Source organism: Mizuhopecten yessoensis, unplaced genomic scaffold (genome assembly GCF_002113885.1).
Source record: "Mizuhopecten yessoensis strain PY_sf001 unplaced genomic scaffold, ASM211388v2 scaffold716085, whole genome shotgun sequence".
Taxonomy (NCBI): domain Eukaryota; kingdom Metazoa; phylum Mollusca; class Bivalvia; order Pectinida; family Pectinidae; genus Mizuhopecten; species Mizuhopecten yessoensis.
The window spans coordinates 66,459-91,500 of NW_018479940.1; the positions used below are offsets into that span (position 1 = coordinate 66,459).

At 36.6% G+C, this 25,042-nt stretch overlaps 1 protein-coding gene across 2 annotated transcripts; it reads right to left on the reverse strand.

Annotated features, from left to right (window-relative positions):
• Positions 1-14,778: 14,778 nt before the first annotated feature.
• Positions 14,779-23,743, reverse strand: LOC110441658 (D-threo-3-hydroxyaspartate dehydratase-like). Of its 2 annotated transcripts, XM_021484861.1 has the most exons (10): positions 23,617-23,743; positions 23,374-23,440; positions 22,139-22,331; positions 21,242-21,379; positions 20,923-21,065; positions 18,984-19,164; positions 18,640-18,761; positions 16,700-16,892; positions 15,988-16,093; positions 14,779-15,118 (listed from the first exon to the last, which is right to left on the reverse strand). In XM_021484861.1, the coding sequence occupies exons 3-10, from the start codon at positions 22,291-22,293 to the stop codon at positions 15,029-15,031; spliced, it is 1,128 nt and encodes a 375-aa protein (XP_021340536.1). In that variant the 5' UTR covers positions 22,294-22,331; positions 23,374-23,440; positions 23,617-23,743; the 3' UTR covers positions 14,779-15,028. The 2 variants fall into 2 exon arrangements, with proteins under 2 accessions (XP_021340536.1, XP_021340534.1); XM_021484859.1 differs by lacking the exon at positions 23,374-23,440.
• Positions 23,744-25,042: the final 1,299 nt, after the last annotated feature.

Genomic DNA, 25,042 nt, shown 5'->3' on the forward strand with positions numbered 1-25,042 from the left:
ATCTTGTTGATTCATACAACTATGTGCAGGAGAAAATGAGATACAGTCTTCCGGAATAGTAAAGTATTCAAGGATCTTAGGTTGAGGAGAGAGAGGGGGGGGGGGGGGGGGGGGGGGGGTGAGAGGATGGAGATTGGTTACAGAAGAACAATGTATCACATTAACCTGTCGATCGTACAGTAACAGTTGTATTATATCAGCTCAATATACTTAGAGTATTCCTATCTATTACTGTTACCCCTTAATTGGTTTTCTACATATAAACCATGAAATTGAGGGTTTTATGGGATATTAAGTAGGTTTTGCCACTTTTCCCAGTCTTTTTGGAAGGTATGTCTGTGTTTTTCATCTTTCCAATTCACAATATATTTCTGTATCTCATAAGTCTCTTTTATACAGTTTATAAGGCCATTTACTGATAGAGCTTTTTCTAGGCATCTTGCTTTGTAAATATAATATTTTATAATAAGAATAATTTGGTTATTTACCATGTATCGAGTTCTGGTTTGATCATATCAACCAAAGGTAAATGTTTCCTTATTAAAAGCAAAAGGAATAAACAAAATATCTAATACAAACTCAAAGTTTGTTAATAAATTCTGAACTTGATTGCACTCCCATAGTGCATGCTCTATTGTTTTAATGTCTGATTTACAAAAATAACAATGAGGATTAACTTCTTTTCCAGTCCTGTACAGCTATGCGTTTGTGGTTAAGATATGTTGATTAACTCTATACTGAAACCATTGTAGTTTTGTGTTCTGGTTACTTGAAATGGTATTTTGTAGATATTTCTCCATGTATTATCATTATAATCAAAATAGTTACTCCATTTCTTTCTACCAGTTGACAGTGTATCATTTTTACAAAGCAAACTATGAAAGTCTTTTGTCCCTTTCCTATTTCTTAGAAATGTTTGTATATAACTAGGTATATAAGGATAGCTTATACATTTTATTTCATGTTGTTGAGAGAGATGTCTTTTAATTGTAGATAGCAGACCATGGTACTGAAGAAAATTTCTTTCAATTTTGAAAATTTGTCTAACTTCTTGTAAAGTATAAAACAATTTTATACTATTATCCTTAAGTAGGCCTTTCACTATAACTACACCTTTACTGAACCACTTTCTATAAAAAAAATATATAAATATTATTTATTTTGAAAAATGTATTATACCAGATAAGCATTTTGGAAAAAGAGTTATCTTTTGATTTGTATTGATTATCTCTTAGTATTACTAACTTTTTCCATGCATCAAACACGTCTTTCCAAAAAAGATTTTTACTTGTCATTTCACATTTGATAATGTATTCCGTCCCACAGTTTGCTAAAATATTTAAATCAATATACGTTTTTAAAATCTCCTGCCATTGACTTGATGTTGTGAATATAGTCTCCTTATCTATTTTAATTTTAAGAAGACTCCACCCTTTCGCAATTAGCCAGCAGAATTCAATGAAAGTTTCATATAATGGTTATGTCACTATGTAGAGATGATTTTATGAAAATCTAAGTATTCCGATAAACTGGGGATTTTTTTGTAAAAAATACCGAAACATTGATTTTTTGTCAAATTCAACACTTTCACATTTTTTGAGGGTGTGGCATTGTTCAAAACTATGACAACAATATAATAATGAAAAGAAACATAGCTAATCAACCCTATAAATATTTTATTTATCATAAAATATCTACAACATGTTACAAAAAGCATTTTTTATTGAAATTTTATGGATACAAGTTACTAAATACAAGCTAAAAGCAAACAAGACACATGGTTTCATTCAAAAAGAGTGAAAAATTGATCCAAATACACACAAAGTCTTAATAATTGATTTATTTTACATTTTACAATAATTTTGATCCTGGTGAGAGTTGTCTACCTTGAAAAAAGAATTTATACAATGACACTTATTTTCTTTACTATACCAAAAACGACGGAAATTACTTTATTTAATTGTCAATTTACTGTTCTTTTATGGAACAAAATTACTCTCTATCATGTACACTTTGGAAATCATTCCATAGCCCGCTTACGCATGGTATATTAACAGGTCAGGTACATATGTAACTGTAGGCTATCGCATGGTTTGCCGTTATTACGTGCACGCACATGCACTTGCATTTTATAGGGATCTTCATATTTTACAAACCACTATTTTCAAAGAGTTATTGTACTTGCATTTGTGAACCGATTTATCTGACAGAGCGTAACTCGCTCGACAACAAAAGTCGTAGCGACCAAGAGCTTGTGAACTACTGTTAGCACGTGATACGTACAGATGAGGTCGGTAAACAAAACGCACCAGTACGCATTCCATGCACCTCATATACGACCTTATTGAAGTCGTCTGATAGTATGTCAGTGTTTTCCCTCGAGTTAACGTCTTTGTATCATAAGCTTTATTTCTGAAGTACGTGTGATTACACATTTCGAAGTTAAGTCTCGATATCGGGTGTTGATATATCATCGTCACGCACGTGTACTATTGCTTACCCGGTGTTACTATAATTTACACTGCGGTAACGGAATGACCGATACGCAATACGGAAATGACGACACGAAAATACGACAAGAAAAACATGTGTATTACGAAGGGTGGAAAGTCCCTAAGGATTCTATGAAAGACATCACATGCATCATTTTCAATCCACCATCAATATAGTCTCTAATAACAATGTCTCTTTTGGTTTTGTCAACTTTGCTTTCCCATAAGAAGTTATATAGTTCGGTGTTTAATTTATACATAAATATAATAAAACATTCATTTGGGTTTGGTAATGCAATAAAAAAGTGATTGAGATGAGTAGTAATTTGATTATATATATTCTACCAATTGGCGTTATTATTCTCCTATTCCATGTATTTATAAGTGCCTTTATTTTTACTAACTTTTTATCATAATTAAGCCTAGTAATTGTATGCAAGTCTACATGAAATTCTATGCCTTAAAGATTAAAAGCTTTATTTTCCCACTGTAATTTCCATTCTGGATAACGTACTTCCTCACTATGCTTTTTACTTCCTATCCAAATTACCTGATATTTAGATTTATTTATTTTCAACCCGGAATTGTTTGCAAAATTATTTAATCCACCAGCTGCTTCTTTTAAGGAAACGTTTGTACAATCTAAAATCAACGAGGTATCATCAGCATACTGAGATACTAAATTAGGACAGTCATTTATAGTGATACCCCTTACTTTTTTATTGTTTCTAATTCTTATCACTAATATCTCTGCACACATTTTAAATATATATGGTGCAATAGGGTGCATTTGTATGTAAAACTTTTATCCACTTTCTTATCTCTTCCCAAAATTAAAAATAGTTTAGTACTTCATCAATGAATTTCTAAGATACAGAATCGAAAGCTTTCTCAAAATCAATAATCAATAGCATCCCTGGCATATCATTTCTCTCTGCGTAATCATAATATCGTATATCAACCTTGTGTTTTCTCCCACATATCGCACAGAAATAAAACCTGTCTGATATGGATCAATTAATTTACCTAACATTGCTTTTATTCTACTTGCTATACATCCTGATGCAATTTTATAATTTACATTTAAAAGGGATATTGGTCTCCAGTCCTTTAAAAATTGTCTAGGTTTTTCTCCTTTATGTAAACAGGTCATTGATTCCTTGGGTTCAGGTGACCTTGCTATATGTCCTACAGGAACGGACTAGACAAGGGAGATAACTCAGGAGGATTCCTCCTTTGAGTTATTACATACCTCTCCACCTCGGAGTCCTAGTAGTGTTATATGCCTGGACCAGCGGAGAGATGTAAGATTTCCAGTCTAGCTTCTGGTCATCTTGTAGAGTAGCTAGCATTTTCAACAGAGTCTGGATGAAACGTTCATCTGACCTGTTGCCCATTGGATGATATGGAGTTGCCCGGGTTTTCTTTACCCCAGCAATCCTACATAGTTCCCTAATGACCTTACATTCGAAATTTCGACCTTGGTCACTATGGCGCTTCTCCGGAAATCTGTAGTGGATAATACACTTTTCAAACAAGGCTTTAGCTGTTGTTTGAGCAGTTTGGTTTCGACAGGGAATTCCTTAGCACATTCTCGAAACCCCCCTTCGACCTTTCTAGACTAAGAAAGTCGATGCAAACCAACTCCATGGGCCTTGTGGTCACAATAGGAACCAATTCTTCCACTGGTTTCATATGAGTCTTTCTCCTGATAAATCTACCACATTGTTCTATTTTCCTTTTAATATCCCCCTCCATACCAGGCCAATAAAATATCTGTTTTGCCAACCATAGGGTCTTCTCCATGCCTTGATGTCCAACATCATCATGCACACCCCTCAATGCTTGAAGTTTATGAGCTTCTGGCAATACAAGTTGTCTCACCTTCTTACCATCTACAGTTGTGGGTGTGTACACAACACCATGCTCAAGGGAAAGACGCTTTCGCTCCTGAAGGTACCTCCGCACCTCCGGCGACTTACCCATACCTCCCCTTGCACAAAAACCATCACTGCAGATGTCTACAGCTTTAGCCAACACTGAATCATCCGCCTGCTCAGCCTTCCAATCCATGTTATCCAGCTCACCACCATATACAGCTCCCTCCTCGGCCGTAGAAGTAACTGAATCAGTGGTGACACAAGCAGCCAATGGCACTGAAACCATTACTGACTGATAGACTGCCTTAACCATGTCGGTAAACAACTGAGACTGACGGGACAATCGCATCTCTATTTTGTCAGTGAAGACCTTGAAATTTGACCTTGCTGTTCCTGGTACAACGCTGCACCAAGTCCACTGCCACTAGCATCTGTGTGCACTATGAAGGGTAAGGAGTAGTCGGCATAGCCCAGTTTTGGTGGGCTCAACAATTTCTCCTTTACAGTATCAAAGGCTACATGCTGTTGGTCACCCCACACCTACAGTGCAGGATTTGTCTTTTTAGCCTTAGTTTTGTTACTGGTTTTCAATGACCCATGCCCTCTCAATAAATTGGGTGGCTCTACAATCTAAGCATAATCCTTGATAAACCTACGGTAATAACCAACGAATCTCAGAAACTGTCTAGTCTCCTTAATATTCGTTGGTTTGGGCCAATCTACAACCGCTTTCAACTTCTCGGAATCTGTTCCAATCCCCTCATCTGATATTACATGGCCCAGATAAGTTACATACGTCTTAAATAACTCACATTTGTTTCGTTTCAACTTGAGACCGTGTTGCTCTAACACAGACTCTCTCCTCTTGATGTGTTCCTTAAAAGTCTGAGAAAAAAGAGGATATCGTCAATGAACATCAAACCCCTTCGCAAATGTAGTTCCCCCATACACTTTGGAATGGTCTTCGGAAAGTGACGGGTGTATTGGTTAAACCAAAGGTCATACGGTTGCACTCATAAAAACCAAGATTTCCAACTGCGAAAGCTGTCTTTGGTTTATCTCTCTCTTCCATCTCGACTTGCCAGTAACCTTTAAGTCGAGTTTAGAAAAGTACTTTGACCAACTGAGTGTGCCAACAACATTGTCAAAACGATGCAACATGGAGGCGGCTCTACGCGTACGTACATTTAGAGTTCTATAGTCAATATAGAATCGTAGAGATCCGTCCTTCTTTCTCACTAAAACCAAGTAGATGAGAAAGGACAATTTGACTCTCTAACTACATCTGCCTGTAACATGTCTTTGACGTGTTTGCGCACCTCTTCATACATTCCAGGAGGTATCCTCCTGTAAGATTGCTTAAATGGCTTGCTTTCCTCTAACTCTATCTGATGTTTCACTTTATTAGCCCTTCCTAAATCCAATGGTCCCTTACAGAATACTCTATGCCAACTCCCAATCACTGCTTTTGCATCAACAGCCTGCTCCGAAGTTAAGTTTTCCTCCTCTAACTTAACACCTAACTCCTCAAAACAATCAGAGTGTCCACCTATTTCAAAGGCTAGATTATCCACTATTCCCACAGCCTGAATGACACATAATTCCCCATCTGGTCTTAGTGTTATGGGTTTCGCTGTAATGTTACACATCTTAACTGGAACCCTTGCTACTTTTGCATTCTGACTAAGTTTCACCTTCACATACCACAAAACCTGCACCCTCGGCCAAACCTTCAGTTACCATTTCACTCATGCGATCATCTTAACATCTAGCTAACCCGTCAACAACTGCAGATTCGTTTGGAGAATTATGTAGTGCCTTCTTGGATAAAGACCTTACTGTTGCAGTATTACAGGTAATACTTCTATAGCCATTTGCCATGCTTCTGGTATAACTAAGCTCGTCTCATCCATGGTTAACCAGTCCTTGCACTGTCTAATAACATTTCTATAATAACACAGAATGCCTGTATTATGCAAACTTATCCTCAACCATGCCATTTTTACACAATATTATTTTTGTATTTTCAGTTCCTATCTCAACTTAAATTATTACCAGTTTGCCACCATAAGTGGGGTCACATTTCAGCAACAGATTCACCTGACGTAAAGGAAATCAAAGAGGAAGCAGTCATAATCTCTCTAAGACAGTCAGTTATCAGAGGACATTTACAGCATAAATAAGGATCCATGGAATCTCATCCCAGAGTGTGTCAAACTAGTCAAAATTGAACTTCATCTCCTAAATTCCTGCAAATAGAAAATTCTTATATGGACACTAAGCTGTGATAGTTACTCAGCAAAATATGTTCAAGGTTATATAACTAACATGTACATGTTACCTTGCTGAACACCAGAATAATATTGATTATAATTTGTCGTTTTATGGCTAAGTGAGTTTGGATAGGAATAACTGTATCGATGAGCAGTATTTAAAATTATATACCTGGTAACTGGATAATTTAAAGCGCATCATATTCCCTCAGAAAACCCTTTCCAGATAAAATTCACTAGATTTTTATTTAACCTCTGTCATCCATCTGTCTGGCGTCAACGTTATACTTGAAACAACTTCTTTTGAATAACCAAAAGGCCCATGATGTCGATATTTTGGTGGTAAATGTTGCGATGAATGACCTTGACTTATATTCAAGTTGCAATAAACAGGAGGCCTATGGTGGTGTTATTAAGCAATTAACATGCTAGAATGAGGGGATGTGATGTATGTGAAATTGAATGACATTGACTAGCCTTCAAGGTCACAGGTCAAATGTGTAAAATCCTTTAACATAAATGACTATTTCTGAATATCAGGGAAATCTTTGGTGTTGATATTTAGCCAATAACATGCCGGGATAAAGGGTTCTAAAATATATTCAAATGCTCTTGAATGACCCTGACTCAATTTTAGAGTATATGTTAAATTGTTAATTTCAGGGTCATATAATATTATGTTTAAATTTGTTAAAACATTTAATTGACTTCTGAATAATAAAAGGGGCTGGCTGAAGTTCATGACATTTTGTGATGTAGGTATTAGGTTTAAATCAATGTGATGTTTTAGAAGTGACTAAATGGCTATAACAACCAGCTTAGTTCAGATAAAAAAGATAAGATGTTCAAGTCTTCCAACAAAGATTCACAAAGATAAAAAAAAAAGGTGTAGAAAAATAAGATCTGCCAAAAAGACCCCAAACATGATAGTCTGATTGAACATTTTAAAGACTTCCTTGTACCCTTTTTGATAAACATGTATTTTTTCCAACAGCTTGAAAAATTCAAAATAAAATTCCAGGTGAGCTATCAAGGCCACTAGGCCTCTTGTTTGTGAATAAAGTGAGTAGATCTCTAGGCAAATTATGTATTTAACCAGTAGGTAGACTAATTGAGTTATAAACATTCATGTTTTGATATTTCAGGTGTTTTTTTACTATTCCTTAAGTGTATATATATCTTTTGTCAAATTGTAATCGAATATTTTGGCTCAAATTTCCTTACAAATGTGTAATCTTTCTATTTTTTTCATACCATAAGGATATCGCATACTTTTCTTTGAGTTATTACAGACTCTAAGCAATAATTATTTATTTTTTTTATGGTAAAGGAAACCTACATTAGATACTATTCAATTATAGCCTTTGGTTGTGGTCGACACATGTATTTATCGACTTGAGAAAAAATATATCAACCGAGGACGCAGTGCGTTTGTTTGGAGACACCTCATAATTCTATTTTTAGAAACACCCAGTCCTGAAACAAAAATCACACGCTCCAAGTCAAAATCGGTTTTTAGCAGTGGACACGTGATGCACTTCTGGTCAATCACTTGTCGGGAATAAAATGAAAAAAAATTAATAAAAACTGATATCACCTGTATACTTATATCATTATTACTAAAAATGTATTGAAAATCTGTTTGAAATATATGGTGATTTCTTATTTTGAGTAATTCCATGATGATGTTCAGTTGTTATGTACATGTATTACTTTTGTGCCATATTTAGCCAAACTCTTGTAACTTATGTTGTGCTTTATTTGACCAATAAAATGTTGAATTATCCTACAAATTTATGTTAATTTTCTATTCAATTAAAGAGGTTCCACATTGTTTATCATGTTTATCTAACTGCAGTTAGTTATTAATGAGCTGATAAGAGTTTTAAAAGTGAATGAGCTGATAAGAGTTTTTTCTTTTTAAAAGTTCAAAATTAATAAACTATCTATTGAGAAAAAGAAGCAAAATATGTTAAGGAGTTGTGGAAATTCTTTGTACCATATGTTTTTATGAAACACGATTGATTCACACTATTAAGCCGACATTAGCAAGTTTCATTCTCTTGTTGAGTGCCGGCAATTCCTTCAGTATCTTTACTATAACACCTGATTCTCTTTCAAAAGTCTTGGTCAAATCATTCTTGGATTGAAACTTGACTGCTTGTTTTGGTATTCTTCTTATTACAATAACAATAGTAGGATGTGTGTGTGTGTTTTTAATTAGAACTGTATCAGATCAATTGATTTTTTTTCAAATGTTGATCTGATTATTTTGCTAGCAAACCATCCCATAGTGTTTTGCATACGATCTGTATACAAGTGTGTCAACATAAACAACAGAGAAATGAATCAACGTTTAATAAAATATACAGTTTATAATAATAATATAATAAATGAAGACCGACCCGACATTAGATAGCTCTTTTTTGTTTAGAACGTGCTTGCTTTAGATTGTAGCCGGCCGAGAGAAATTAAAGGACCGGAATAAACATGATATCTTTACATGGAACGCCGGTTTTCGGAATGGACATGGTCCGGTTTATGTCGGGACGCTAATTAAAGTCGGATTATACAGGGGCCAGTTTAGACAGGTTATACTATAGTTGACAAAATACATTTTGTATGTTGCTTTATTGTCAAGTAAAAAGCTTGACTGGATTGACGTTTCTATTCTTTGCAAGTCGCTCGAGTCTTGTAATGGGTATAGAAACTGGTAAATACCAAGGTAAAAAAACAACAGAAATAGAGTTTTGTGTTTTTGTGTGTGTCTGAAATGATATAGAAGTTTAAAATGTCCATTTTTGCCGATTTACGCAGGTCCTTTAGCAATCCTTACTATATCCGACACATTAGTTTGCACAAATTGATTAAGTTGTTTTCAACAGAAAACAAAAATAAAAAGGAAATAGCTAATATGGCAAAGTATCTAAGAATTGCCAATAGAAAACGACAAAATATATTGAAGAGTTAGTCAGTAATAAATACTATTTGATTAATTAATAAGGCCAGTGAATCGTGATAGGTTTTGGTATCTGTGATCTCAGTGGCCTGTAACAGACTCAGGACACTTACGAGAGTCGTTTGTAGAAAAGAAATTCATGATTTTTACGCCAAGATTGCATTAATACAACACCTGAACTTTCTTTATAAAGTAATATATTACTCGAAAGAAATATGTTTTTTTTTTTCTAATCAGTTTATAAATTTCTAAAACCATAATATGATAACAATGATTAAATCCGCTGAGGTATAGAAAAAGAAATAGAGAATATTAGAGACGTATACACTTTATATGTCTCTGAGTATACCGAAGAATCATTCGAATTCGACATCGATAACGTAAGAAAACAATGAACGTGAGGAATATTAATAGATACTATTTTTCGATAAAGTAAGAAAACAATGAACGTGAGGAATATTAGTAGATACTTTTTTTGGTTAACTTAACGCATTCAGTCAAAATATGTTAAAAAAAATGGAAATCTGGAATGGTGACCCCGCACCAGATAAGCAGTTGTGTGGGAAGTCATGGAAAAGGTTGGAAATCATTTATTGTATGTAATCTTTTGTATGTAGATTTTACTTGTTTTAAATTAGAGTATATCTGTTATGTTGTATTCCATGAAGGGAACAAACTGGTGTCTATCGGATTAATCGACGTGGCCAGTACACAAACCAACAGCCCCACCGTTGACACGTGCCTCTGGTATGGATGTGATATTTTGTATGGTATTCACATTGAATCTTGAAGACATCGGAATGTAGGTCCCGTTTGATCATTCAATATGACGTGGATGACGAATTTCATTTTGGATTAAAATGCCTACTTCAACGAGCTTAGAAGCAAACACGTTTTTATAAGAGAATCTAATATTGTGAAAACCTCTGTCTGCGAAATAAAATAAACATTTTCTTTATCGTCTCTCACTAAGACAACAGGAAATGTCATATCGAGTTAATGTCGGGAGTGAGGCTTTACTGTATTGTTAATCATAGTAAAAGGATTCTAAGCATTGATTTTACTTTGTTACCATTGTACATAAACGATAAACATTGAAGAAACCTAAAACGCAATTGTACTGAAAAACAGTCCCGGGTGATTCCAAAGAGATTCTTCAATTTACATTTAGAGTTACCAGAGACGTAAAGTATGTAGTATATACGTCTCTGGAGCCACATAGACGAGCTTCGTACCTTTGGCGTGTGGACTCCAACACAGAGGACGTCATTTATAAAAGCCCCCCCTCCCAATCACTTTTAAAATCCTTTAATCAGAGACATAAATACTATACCAGTGTATGTACTACGAATAAGTTGTTTTTATACCCCTTTGCTTTAACCACCCGATGTTTATTTTTTAACTACAAACAAAGAAACAGTACTATATAAGGGACTGATCAGGGACGTATACGTCTTTAGTCAGATTAGCCCGAGTTTCCTCTGGCCCTAACATTTTGACATATAGATGTCTGTCTGGTGAGTCTGATGTTAAGGCCAGTGGAAACTCGAGCAGACATAAAACGATAGCTGAATCATTTATGTAATATAAGATCCAGTGCAGGCGATGTACGGCGTGGGGTCTGGCTTTACTGAAATGAAGATGCCCAGGGGCGAAAATTGAAGTACATGTACCGATGGGGGATGGTGCACCCCCGCTGAGTTAATTGGCTACCCCTGATAGCGGTCATGGTCATCCTAACTAACACACCGATCTTTTGTGTTACATATCAAGGTAAATGACTCGACACGGTAGCATTTGCATTGTGATTTTTATGAAAATTAACATAAAAAAGTTAGAAGCATTTTGTTAACTTAAAACACAGATTATGATTTTAAAGTAAAATAAAATCTTCGAATAGAGAAATAAAAGAAGTTAAAGAATATGAAAATTTTAGATAAATTCAGTGTAAAATTGTATTTGTTCTTTTGAAATGCGAAATAAACACTTAATTACTCATACAACCTTTCGATTTCACCTGTTGAAATACGAATCAGAAGCATATCGTATATCTGAAGGAAGTTGCATAAAGTTACCATACAAAAGGACGGTTTTATATACTGGGCATGTTTGTGTCAATTATAAGATATTGAGGATTTACTTTGTTTCCGATCCAAATATCTTTTTTTATGCAGAATAAAGAAAGGAAAAATAAAACTATCATGGTAGAAAAGTATTTGAAAAAAACCGTTGCCGTAATTCGTCAGATACTGTCGTTGTATAGGAAGTTGAATTCATTGGAGATAAGGAGCCGTTGCCATCGATACCGCCAAACCCAACACCCACAAACTTTTGGAATTTTTACGGTACTAGTGATCTGAAGCTCATATGAATTCAATTGATTTAAAAAAAACACCATATAACGCATACAGATAGAAACACCAACCATACGTTTCCGATGCATAATGAAAAGGGTATGTAAGTGTTACTCATCTTCATTTTTCATTATTATATACACACACCCGTGCACAGTGGTCGTCTTTATACTTTCCCTGTTCAATATTCGAATTAAATTAAAACGATACGTAAAACAGACATTGTACTTCAGTCTCATAATTCAATCAGAGACGTATAAAAACAGATTATAAACTATATGGACCCGCGAATTAGTTACAATAATGTTTGTTTTGACTTAACCCTGATATGTCGGAGTAATCATTCTCCCGGGTGTATACATCTAATTTATACGATTTCGTGGTAGAAACTAGATACACCGGCAAAAGACGTCCTTGCGACTTGAGACGCTTAAATCTTTTCTCGGGTGCTGTTGGAAGGAGGGGTGGCATTTATTTCGAGAGATATTACTCTTTACACAGCGGGATAGGTCCAAACAAACCAACTGTAGCCGGGTCCCTGTGACTGAACTTTACCTTCGAAATAACAATAGCCGCAGGTAGCAGGGGTTATCCCACGTTTAATAAATTATAAACTATATGTATCTGTATCTGTTTAACCAACATTTTAGATAGATATCAATGTTCTGTATACCATGCTATCAGCTGTGAGTTTCCGCCGCCTCTGACATCAGACTAAGATAGTTTGACAGATAGACGTCTGGTTTTGGGACCAGAGCGCACTAATTACTATGTTTATGAAAACGTAACCGTTTGGTATCGGAGAGTTTTAATTGAGATGCTGACAACAAAAATCTACAATGGCACAACACATACCTCACATACATCGATAAATAGATTATTTATTGATCCAAATCTGCTCTTATTATTACCAACAGCTGCTGAATTCCGCCAGCAGTCCTCAAATTGCAATCGTTCAAAATTTCCCACCTGAGCGATCGCCATTTTCTAGATCATGGAAGTTGAACCAAACATGGATTACAATCCCTGTCCTGACTTGTGTTAACACTCTTTACAACAAACAAGGATTACATACCCTGTCCTGACTTGTGTTCACTCTCCTTACAACAAACATGGATTACATTCCCTGTTCTAACTTCGGTTAACTCTCCTTACGACAAACATGGATTACATTTACACGGTTCTTGTTCTTCTTCACGTAAAATTATTAACTGGATCAAGAATATTCTTTATCAAACTGAGTTTTATTTGCAATGCATGATTTAATTAGACAAATACATGAAGTTGTTATTTTTCTTCTTCTTTTTCGGCGGCGGCGGTTTATTTGCAATATACTGAATAAATCTCAGAATAGAGTATGGTTTGCCCAGTCTCAATCACTTTAATTTACAAACCTAAATTCTGTTCAGATATTCTTATAAAAAAAGACTAACTTTAATCAACAACAGCAACAATCTGTGAAAATACACTATTAGATGAGGCGCGCAGCATATCGTAATGATGTAACGAAATGATTCGAGTGGCCAATCAAAGGCCGTGTTACATCTCAAACCGAGCCAGCTGTTTGTATTTGTAAATTTCCGTTCTCCATGCTATTTGCGCCCTAGAGTAAAGCTGACCTTGCATTGATTTGCCCCGGTCAAAACACATAGGTGATGCGGAAAATATCCGGGTGATTGACAGGTAGGGCGGGCCCTATGGGTATTCGCAGGCCTCGGCCTTTCGGCCAACGTGCATGGCCTTTCGCCATTCGCCATTCTGGAAGCGGGACGTACGGAGACAGCAGCATTTCTTGTAAGTTGTAAGCATACTAGAGAGCGAGGTCTCAATGATGGGGTATGTCTGAATAAGACTGTTACCCATTACGATTGCTCAATCGAAAGTACCATACCATACAAGGGCGAGCTATCGTAAATCGAGGGCACTGTGAGAACTCGCTAGATTGCTATATGGAGTTATAAGGACCACCGAGTGGTCAGGGTAACTCAAGGTTAGCAAGAGGAGTTCTATAGATTGTACAATATAGGTACATGTAGTGCTGCCGAGCTATCATTGTAGCGAGACATCTGTCGTACTGAGCGTTCCGATCTATCGCCGGAGTACAGGTAGGGCGGTTGAGCAGTGACAGGTCAGTGAGCGATCGGCCGCGTGTGTATAGAAGGAGCGCTCAGTTAGATTAGTATTAGGTGTTTTATTGTTCTATACGTAGTTATTTTGCATTTACTGTTAAATTGATGCTGCTTTGTATATATCCCCTGTATATATGTATTAGCACAAGACGTACATGATCACAAGCAGTGAATGTTCAGACATAGGCAATGTTACAGAGCTAGATGAACTTATCTGTATATATTTGCATCTATACTAGAATATTGATACACTCCAGTTGGGGTAGTTATACTCGTCTGAATCTCCAGTGTGACCGGTACGGAGCATAGTGGAAACGTCACAATTGGGATATCAATCAAATATTGATTTGATTGGCTAACCAAATGGCCGTGTGACATGCCAAGTTCGGAATATCATTCATATATTGATTCGATTGGCCAACCGAAGTCCCTGTTACATCTTAAATTCAGGATTATTCAAAACATGATTTGATTAGCCAACCAAAAACTCGTGTTGCGTCTCAAATTCGTACTATGAATTTCATACACATTACGTGAACACCGAAAAAAATAACCAGATCAAAAAGGAAACAAACCATGCCACACAGAAAAACCATGTGATTAACTGTCATAAATCCAAAGTTTTGGTACAATATTTAAAGTAGTTTATCGGCATATCATTAAAGGATATAACACAAGTACAACACGTTAGCACATGGTCTTGGTTCGGTTTATTAAATTGTAAAGAAAAAAGTAGGAGTGTCCTCTACTCTTCACATGTATGGTAACATATTCCACTAACACTAGAAATAACACACTGACATGTGATCCTGCGTATTCCACAGTCAATACCCCGCCCTTAACTTAAAGGCGTGCCCCCGATCTACCATCCCGGGTCGGCCATCTAAAGCTTGTCCCAATTCTACCATCCCCGGTCGGCTATTCAATGGCGTGTCCTCCCTCTACCATCCCCGAGTCGGCTTCCAGACCCCGACGATTTTTTCCCCAGAATGTACGTAGTAGTTCTCGTATAGCGCGGCAGTAGCACATGACTGAAACACCAATACAATACAGGAAAATATAATAACCTAACGTCACATGATAGCTATTTAAGGTGTTAGAGATAATAGCATAGCTGTGATAAAGAAAGTGACTTCGTTTTATTTTATCTCTTGACGTCTTATGGATACAATTGTGCTACATTTATTTGAATAAAAATCTTGATACTGAAATGAATTTGACATTCTTAATTAAGTACGAAATTTTTCATCAATTACACATTATAATTTAGTAGGAGGACACAACGAAATACCGAGTCTTTTTTATTTTATCCCTGGATGTTCTTATGGATAAAAAATGTGTTACATATACTTAAATACAAATCGTGATACTGAAATGAACATGACAATCTCAATTGAACATTTGTCATTAATCACATTATAATTTAGTAGGAGGACACAATGAAAAACCGAGTCTTTTTTATTTTATCCCTGGATGTTCTTACTTAAAAACAAATCGTGATACTGAAATGACATTCTCAATTGAACATTTGTCATTCATCACATTATAATTTAGAAGACGAAATCAACGAAACATCGACAAATAAGAACGAAATGACAACAGTGATACAAGGTATGTTTGTAAGGCATACACTCGCCTGTATCACACGTGGTATCATTGAGAGGTGGGCGTGGCTTCTTTGTACATGTTATGATCCTATGGCTCCTTACTTTAAACTATGAATCAATTCTTGATGTCAATCTTAAATTATAATATATAAACTATAATGCAAGCTGCTGTACCAATACTAAAACAAATGTCGACCTTGGTTGAAACAGGTCAAGAACCATCCATTCCTGTCATCGAATATTATTTAGTCAGCTTAAAATAGAGATCACATGACAATAAGCCAAGTACTCACGTGATGCGGATAGATGAAAAGCAAAGAGCCGATCGGATATTTGGAAAAGTCTAGCGGGGTGCCCTGTGTGCCAACACTGCCCAACTCTTGGCACATACCCAAAAGCCTGTTGATAGACAAGGGGAGATTATATTTCAATCGTGACGTCAGAGCCGTATTACATTAAATCAGTGTCAGTAGAGGCTCATGATAGGTCAATGTTAGATAAGCTGACGTTTAAACATTAATTAGACATCAGAGTACACAACACACGTCAAGTTCGTGTCAGTTCTAAAGATATTAATGACGGGTAAGTCTAGTCACAAGAAGGTCCAGGTCATTGAGTTAACAGTCAAATCAAATTTAACGAGTTTATTGTCGCGTCAGTATGATAAAAATCTAACTGTACCAAACTTTACACAAGTAATTGCCATGTAAATCGTGTGTTATGTCTAGACTGTCGATGCTTAAATGTATGCAAAGCTTGTTGAAGCCCATAGTCAACAATAGAACGTTCACTTCAAATTTTCACATAGAATTAAGGTTAAGTTCTTCGGTACGGAAGTCAATGACGTGAAACTGGGGTTTTAAGGTCAAGGCTAAAGAGTAATCATTATATAATATACATTTAAGAAAAGATTTGAGTATTGGTTGATAAACCTTGAGATTTATTGGAAGCAACCATGTAGACTATGTCCGATATACCGGTATATGTGATGGTCGTTGTCCTTACTTGAGCTCTGGATGGCCCTGGAACACGACGGGTCCCCCCGCCAGTCCCTGGTCCATGCCGTCTTGACTTAACCCGAGAAAACCCGCGTCCACCGACATCTTGTTTTGACTTCGCTTGTGGCTGATAACACGGCAAATAACTCTGCAAGCAATATCCTTCTCCTCGCATGAACCTATCCTCAGCTGCATGGCGTCTGACACGGGGAAAACAATAAATAACAGACTGAATGTGTATGTACATTGGTTATATTATATAATACATAGGTCGCGTGTTAAGAAGAAAGAGAAATGTCAACTCGAGTCTAACAACACAATTGGTACAAATTTGACAGTTTTTCAGTGGGTTTTTTTAAATCTAGATATTGTATATGAACGTTTTTTTGACAAAGACTACCCATGGTGGTTCATATCAGGAAAAGCTCTGATACTGATTTTTTTTTTTAAATATAATGCTTAACTCTGCCATGATTCGTCCCTAAATTGGTGCACCAAATTACATGCTATGAAACTTGTTTTTATTTCTACTAGTTGATTTATCGATTGCAACAAAATACATCGCTTTTATATATTCACTACTGTACTACAATTGTAAAACAAGGACAGGAACTCAACATCTAAACATGCCTATACAAAAAACTTTTTTCTAGTACTGGTTCTCTTAAAATGTTGCTAGAAACAAAACTGATTAATATATGTATTGTAATATTATTGGCAGAAAATCAATAAATCTAATTTTAAAGTACTATTCGAATCACTTTCTGACCGTGTACTAATTTGGGTAGTCTACCAAATGTGTAAGCGCGATGTTAGATGCTTTGTAGTCTGAACGGAAGTCCTGGTCAACCAAAAAGGTTAGATGTCTGACTACAACTTTCTCTTAAGCTTATTATATACACTCTGTACAGAACGTGACATAGATCGATGTAATGACTCTAAGGTAATAGTGCCGTAATTTTTATTGTTGCCATTGGAAAATTGCGAATGATTTTTCGAAAACAGAAAGAGATTGGGCTTCCTTTGTGTGCAAAAAAAAAAACCATGAACATGAGCGTGGGATGAACTAAAAATATCGTATGTTGCACTTGGCGTAATCGTTATTGTGACGTCACATTATCCATAACTACACGACGCTAAGCTTTTTGACGTTTTTCTTATTCATAACGATCTTTTGTAGGAGAAACATACTATCATATCTTATGTTAAGCACAGTCATGCAGACGAACAATCTTTAGTCGTATGTGGACATAGCATATCCCGCCTAGTGTCTCGGAGCCGATTTCGATGCTGGAGTACAGTCCTGTCGAACTAATGTGCAATTATTCCCTTTCTGTAGATTAAGTTAAAGGGGCTTAACGCAAATACAAATATATCAGAATATTTCATTGGATAGACTTTGTATACTAAAGATATTGAGCAACAGTATAAGCCCATAAAATTGCTCTCCTGAATAAATTAGTATCGTTGTTTTCTCGTGGAAACTTTTCATAATATAATAAACAAATTCAAAGAATTATTTTGAGTTTTGCAAATTTAGAGTTTTCCTTTCTTTGTACTTTTCACTTTCGCTGTATTCTGCATATGTTATGAAACACATTAGACATGAACTATCATAATTTTGACCTTTGGCACTACTGATGAGTCCTTAATAGATGAAATGACCATATGGTGCAGTAAATTGTTTACTTTGTATGTTTTTTGGCATCTACAATCAGATATTTACAAATAGATATTTCATTTCCTCGTTTGTTAATGACAATTCTACATTGACCTTCCCTTAAAACCTGCAAACGTATTGATGCATCATGCTTTATTCATCTGGAAGTATTTGTCGTCATAGTTTTCAATTTAGGTTTCGATGGCCACTATAACGTTCATAAAGTGTTGGAAATCTGCCCTAAAATATAAAACTTAAAGGTCGTGAGCTTTGAAATGTATAGGTACCGTAGAAGGCATAGTTTCCGGGCGAAAAGGCGTCTAGCTGTGCCATACTATCGTCCGGATGTGAGCAGCCTGGAGTCGAACCCATGCATAGGCTTCTACAGGTCACCCCGGCTTCTGCCAGCCTAACGAGGGAAGGGAGACAACTCACAGTGTCGTTAGAATATCGCGAAAGTAAATATTTTCAGTGCACAGTAAAATGTCGGTTAGTGAGATATATCTTAATGAGGTTATAACATGCAAAACAATGTAAAACTTAATACAAGACCAACACTCTGTCAGTAGCTCTGTTTGTTTACTGAGTTAATACATGTATATGATAAAACAAAATACCAGTAACAGCCTACCTGACCTTCAGCTGCAGCAACTTATCCGTGTTTCTCTTGCCCGACTCCCGCATTTGGTCGGGGCCTCGGGCGAGGTACGAGTCCCCACTGTGTACATACAGGCCGAGAAATTCAATACCGGGACTGTTCGCGGCCTCTGTAGCCAATGTCAAGGCCATTTCCGAGTCCCATTCAACACCAGCTGTAATACATGATAATGAGTTACAATATGTAGTTACATTCAATTTTACCTACAAGGTCACGAGAAGGTCAAACGGAAAAGGGGATAGTGTCATTTATATAGGTCACAAATGCTCAATTTAAACATTCAGAATTTTGTCCTTTTGATGCTTGGAACTCGGCCCGTTTGTTCACACCTAATAAGCTATAATTGCTTTTGAATATACTAGGCAAAAAAGAAAGGTTAAGACCTTTCCCTCTACTTCCATATCGCTGAAGATGGAACAACGTTTTGTAGGATAAATATATGGGAGTTGAATGTCTACTACGTGACACCATATTCCTTACCAAAATCATTAAAAGCATTCAGGTGTGAAAGTCCATGATAACCAAAGAGCGCTTTTCTCATTTTACCAAATAACTTTTTGATTACACTTGTTACTTTTATAAACATAAACGTAATATTGCTGCCACCCCATGACGACTGAACAATCCTAAACTATAAAATGATAGCCAAAACGCTTTTTCTGTATGCCTCGGCTATCAGGAAATCAAAGGGAAATGGCTGTTGGTTTTTTCTATGAAGGAATATCGCAGTATTAAGTTGAATGATAATCTGGTTGCAGTGAAAAAACAATAACTCCTTAATTAAATCGTCTAAACTTGACTGGATCAACGTCCGACCGTCCACGAAGTGGCACAGACACCTGTAACGACCGCTCAGGAAGACTGCAATGTACGGCTGTTGCATCTACGTAATCGCATTGTTATCGCGAGTAAGACCAGGAGGACTTTGCATGGCCGTCGTGTATCTACCTAAACTATCAACATCCGCTTTAAAGTAGCCACATAAAATCTCAGCGCCCTTAAAAGGGCCCATCTTAACACAACGACACAGTAAAAACCGCTTCAGCTAGACATGATACACTGTTGATGAGTGTTACGTCAATTGAACAACGTGTTATTTACGGTTGAATCCGGAATGTTTACAGTTTCAAGCGTAATTGACTCAATAACCTTTTACAGTTAATCTCGTGCGGTTATACCTGGTGCGCGTAGTGACGACAACATTGCGATTGTTCCTCGTGAGAACTTTGACGTTATCGCTAAATCGAACACAATCACGCTTTCCACACAAAGTAATTCCGACATTGACAGGGCCCTCACACACAATTCCAGATAACAAAAAAGCAAAAGAATACCGAAGTGTCAACAAAACCGTAACACGAACTCAAAATCGTTAAAACCAGAGTAAAATATGTATTAAGGAAGGGTTACACGGAGACCCCTGACAAAGTACCAGGAGAAGAACAGGAATGGTCAGCGTCCTCAGCGTTATTGGTGAAACCCGCCAGGTTAACATTCTTTTGTCAGATCCAAGTAGTTTAACGCCCACATAACGAGCACTGAGACAGTGACAACAAGGCAGAGTATTGAACAAATTCAATAAAATCAACACTCATATCACTTAAAGAAATTGGCGATCATAACACTTGTCTGTAGTCTTCATCTACCTGGGAAATAACAAATAGTTCAATAACGTTACACATAATCAGTATGATGATGTGTTACATGTATATTCAACACGAATGAATTTAACTTGGGTTATCTGTCAAAGAATTTCAGCTTTTCGTTTACGTTGCTTCGAACAACCCAACAGTGAACCTAACGGATAGCAATGGCACTAAGAAAGATAATCTAGTCTAAATTTACGTTCATCCGGGTAACGTCAGATCGGAACTCTGCCAATCACAATAAATGGTATTAACTTATTACGTACTTCGTCCCAATCCAAGGTCAATCTCCAGATACACAGACCATTTCCTATCATTTCCTCTTGGCGAAGTCTTCAATGATTCCAAACCTTCCGGACTTTCAAACATCATGTGAAACTTATCTAGCTTTTCTCCTAATCTACGGCACCTGAATAAAATGGTAAGAAGAAAAATAACAAATATTTACGGAGAAAGACAAAAGACGATAAAGTGAGTCTTCTGTATCAAGGGACCTACAACTGAAGTTCCCTCCTACCTAAGCTGCTGTCGAGGAGCCTATATTTTTTGTATCGTTGCTGCTATAATATTTAAGCAACTGCTTACCTGCCAAGTTTGTGTTGTGTTATCGGGTAGGCGTATAGAATGTCATCAAATCCGTGGCTAGCGTAAAACTCGGCCTCGTCTAGAGTGGAAACAACCAGACACTTCTTTGTACCGTCCGTCATCATTTCGCCTAGTTCTCTACAGTGGAGACATGACACGTAAATATGGCAGACGAAAGAAGTCCGCTGTGTAATCGGGTTCATTCTATTATTCAACTATTATTCAAGTTATCTTTTTTAAAAATCGTTTTGACTTGTTCGTGTTATTAATGTAAGCTGAATTGTAAATTTATGAATTTGCCGTTTTAAAATACTGATTTTTTTTATTAACATCACAACGCCTTTTCTAATAGCAAGACATTCAAGAAAAGAAAATATTTTGAAAAAAAAACAAAAAACATAATATTTGGTTAAAGGTCTGGCGAAGTTTATGTAAAAGGGAACAGACAATGTTACCATGATGAGAATGGTCATAATTCTTAGACAATGTGATAATGACACCGAGTTAATGAATTGATATATATTGTATACAGTGGTTACCCAACGAGTGGTGTTTGGTAATCATGTTTATCTATCTCGAGTTGAATAAAGTTAGGTTTACTGAGTGTCTTTTGCAATTTCAAAATTAACCTTCGAGAGTTAGATAAGAATGATAACCAATCATCAACCATTTGGGACCCTTTTCTCCGTTAACCTTCATACCTTATATCTAGAAAAGCGTATGTTTCTCTTGGTAATACAGTATCCCTGTATCTGATCGGGGGGACAATTGCAACGAACAATGATGTCACAATGGAAGATGACGTCGAAAAGCATTGTTGTAATTGATTGTCATAATTAGAAGATTGACCAATGAAATCACGTCCAGAGTAAAAGTGTATATATATGTATTACGTACACTGTTTTGTGGGTCTTCATATGTGGCCTCAGTTGTACACCTAGCCGGTCACATGTCTCCTTCATTCTCGTCACATTTCTTTGGATGACGTCAATATCCACGAGAAAAGATGGCGTTTTGACGTCATATATTGTTTCCGGAAACTTGTCCGACATTGCGTATTTTTTTACTACTGGCTTGACCCACTTCTATCCTGGAAAATATTATCATCCGGAAAATAAAATATGGTTCGATGTCTTGGGGAAATAAAATGTATGTGCATGGGTTAAATGGATATAAAATTAAGGGGAGTGAAGCCTCGGAGTGAGCTGTGGGGGCGAAACTCTAAAGACGCTGTTCTATTCCAAGCATTACTGGGCCAGATAAAGTCAATCAGACAACGAAAAGATATATGTATATATAATAAAAAGAGATTAAATGTCCATGTTAAGGAAGTAAATATAGAAAAAATAAGATTAACGACCGACTAAAAAACTAGCTGCTTTCACCCTGAAGAGCGCTGTGAAGGGTGAAAGCAGCTAGTTTTTTAGTCGGTCGTTAATCTTATTTTTTCTATAGGTATATATATATATATAAATATCTTTGTTTAAGGGACGGGGGCTTCCCCTTAAACACGGATATCAGGCATTTAGAAGCTTCACCTTACCACTGTCACAAACTGTAACTTTGAATAGGAATTTTTTCCCAACATGACTGGATTTATTGGTTAATAATAACTATGACATACTCATTATGTTATTGTAATGTATTATCTCTTTCCATATGAGCTTTCTGGTCAACAGCAATGGTTTTGCACAACTGCGCTACAATAACACGTAAAACAACATTAAGGGGGGGGGGGGGGGGGGGGTGTTACTGTCTACACAAAAAACAGTAGAGGAAAATCTGGTGCCTGCAGTGGGACAGTGTGTCAGATAGTTTGATATAAGGTACATATCAGAACCAGTGAACCGAGAGTGCGTGTAAGCGTAACAGTTTACGTCATGTTTATTCCGTCTTTGCGTATTGCAGAGTTATCTTCTCTTGTGATCAGATATTGATTGCAACGTTATTGGTTTGTGTGAGAAAATACGTCGTTTTCTTTACAAATTGATGACGTTACTCTCACCAACAAATGACGTAACTCTGCAATACGAAAAGACGGAATAGAGATAAGATCGGCGGTAACACACACGTATTGTGTAGCATGTTCCATATTGTCCCTGGCGGTAGCTACACGTGTACCAGTAACTCACCTGTACACAGACCAATGTTTGCTGTCCGTCCCGGGTCTCTTGGCTGGCTACCAACAGTCAGTCAATTCTGTCAAATAAGAACTGCTGTAATCGACCGGGGTTATTTTTCACTCTGGAATTCCCTATGCAGAAGAACCCATTGGAATTCGCTCTAGATCGTAAGCCGCGACAGTGGTGTAACGACTTAAATTTAGTTATTTAGATAGGTAGGGCGTAATATAATTCCTGGTCATAAGTACTTACCTTGACTGGTATACGACTACAATAAATAATGTTACGGCCGTCCTGAAGAGTAGCTGTACGTGGGACGCACACCTGGTAATAATGTCTGTAGGCGCATGATTCCCGCTCGCACGTGTCTTATCTCAGTGTAGCTAGGCACACTATATACAATTAAAAATCTGTACATTGTATGTGTGTAGGAGGTCAGGTTTCAATGGCCGTGTGTTAGGAACATTCGACGAGATCGGTAGCTGTAAATATTGAACATTTTATCATACATTGTATCTTGACCATGTGTAAGATGAGCTTCATGCTCAATATGTTATCAAGAATAAATAAAAATAAATAAAAAATAAAGCCTTTATTATCATTATCGTGCACAGCAGTACGGACGTGGTTTTGTTATTCATAATAATGCATTTCGCTTAGATGTATGATTGATATCGTAGAGCGGGTTTATTTGTATATTTTCATATGATTTATATTCTAATTTTTGTTTTCATATTTGTAGAACTCATGATTGAGATAGTACTCGTATTCAAGTGTCAGAATGTTTTTGTTTCAGTGTGCCGTTCAGGATTGTGTATTCGACTGATTGATTGGACTTTTAAGTACATTCCTGAATTTCAATCTTCTAAGAAATATGTTATAATCGAAACACTGCTGTACACGCATGTACCATGCTATCTAATGGTTGAACATTTGTTTTTTTCACGTTAACATTGCTAAATAGATACGATTTATGTACGGATGAGGAACGCATGAGGCCATACAGGCATTTGTATTAGTGCACTAAAGTTAGCAAATAGGTCGGAAATGTTAGTTAAGGAATATTTTATAAACCTGGTTTGTTAAGAAAGCAGGCATATCTGCCTCTAGTAGTGGTATTTTACCGGCTAGGCCTCCACACATTTTGTGGAGGGTGTGGAGGGTGACCTTTTGACCTAGATATGCATGTATGACGCAATAGGGGAGGGAAAACCCATTGAATGTGTGGAGGCCCAGCCGGTAAAACAGACCTTTGACCTAGATATGCATGTATGACGCAATAGGAGACGGAAACCCATGGAATGTGTGGAGGGATTAATATGCAACACAATAGGAAAGAATGCGTGGAGGGATTATATCACATAATATATGCGGACGTAAATAGGCGATAACGAATACACATCACCGTAAGGCTGGAGGGGATCATGCAAGACCGAACATGTCCACGGTGACGGTAACATATATTTAAAAATAACCTTATACATATGTAGAGGGTAGCCTTCTATACACAGTCCAGGAAGAAAGAATGTGTGGAGGGATTATGTCACACTTCTATACACAGTGAGTTGAAATAGCAGTAATGCAACCTTATGTGTATATAAGGTAAACATTTAGAGTCTCCACAAATGGCACAAGAGATTATCAACCGTATAATCAAGGAAGATTTTACTCTGACAAG

Bases quoted from the DNA above. Each gene is read 5' to 3' on its own strand.
- LOC110441658 (XM_021484859.1), bottom strand. From the start codon at position 22,293: ATGTCGGACAAGTTTCCGGAAACAATATATGACGTCAAAACGCCATCT. The intron at 19,165-20,922 runs GTACGTAATAAG...CATGTATTACAG, and splicing joins TGACCTTGGATTGGGACGAA to CTGGTGTTGAATGGGACTCG. The intron at 16,893-18,639 runs GTACCTATACAT...TCCCCGTGTCAG, and splicing joins CGGAAACTATGCCTTCTACG to ACGCCATGCAGCTGAGGATA.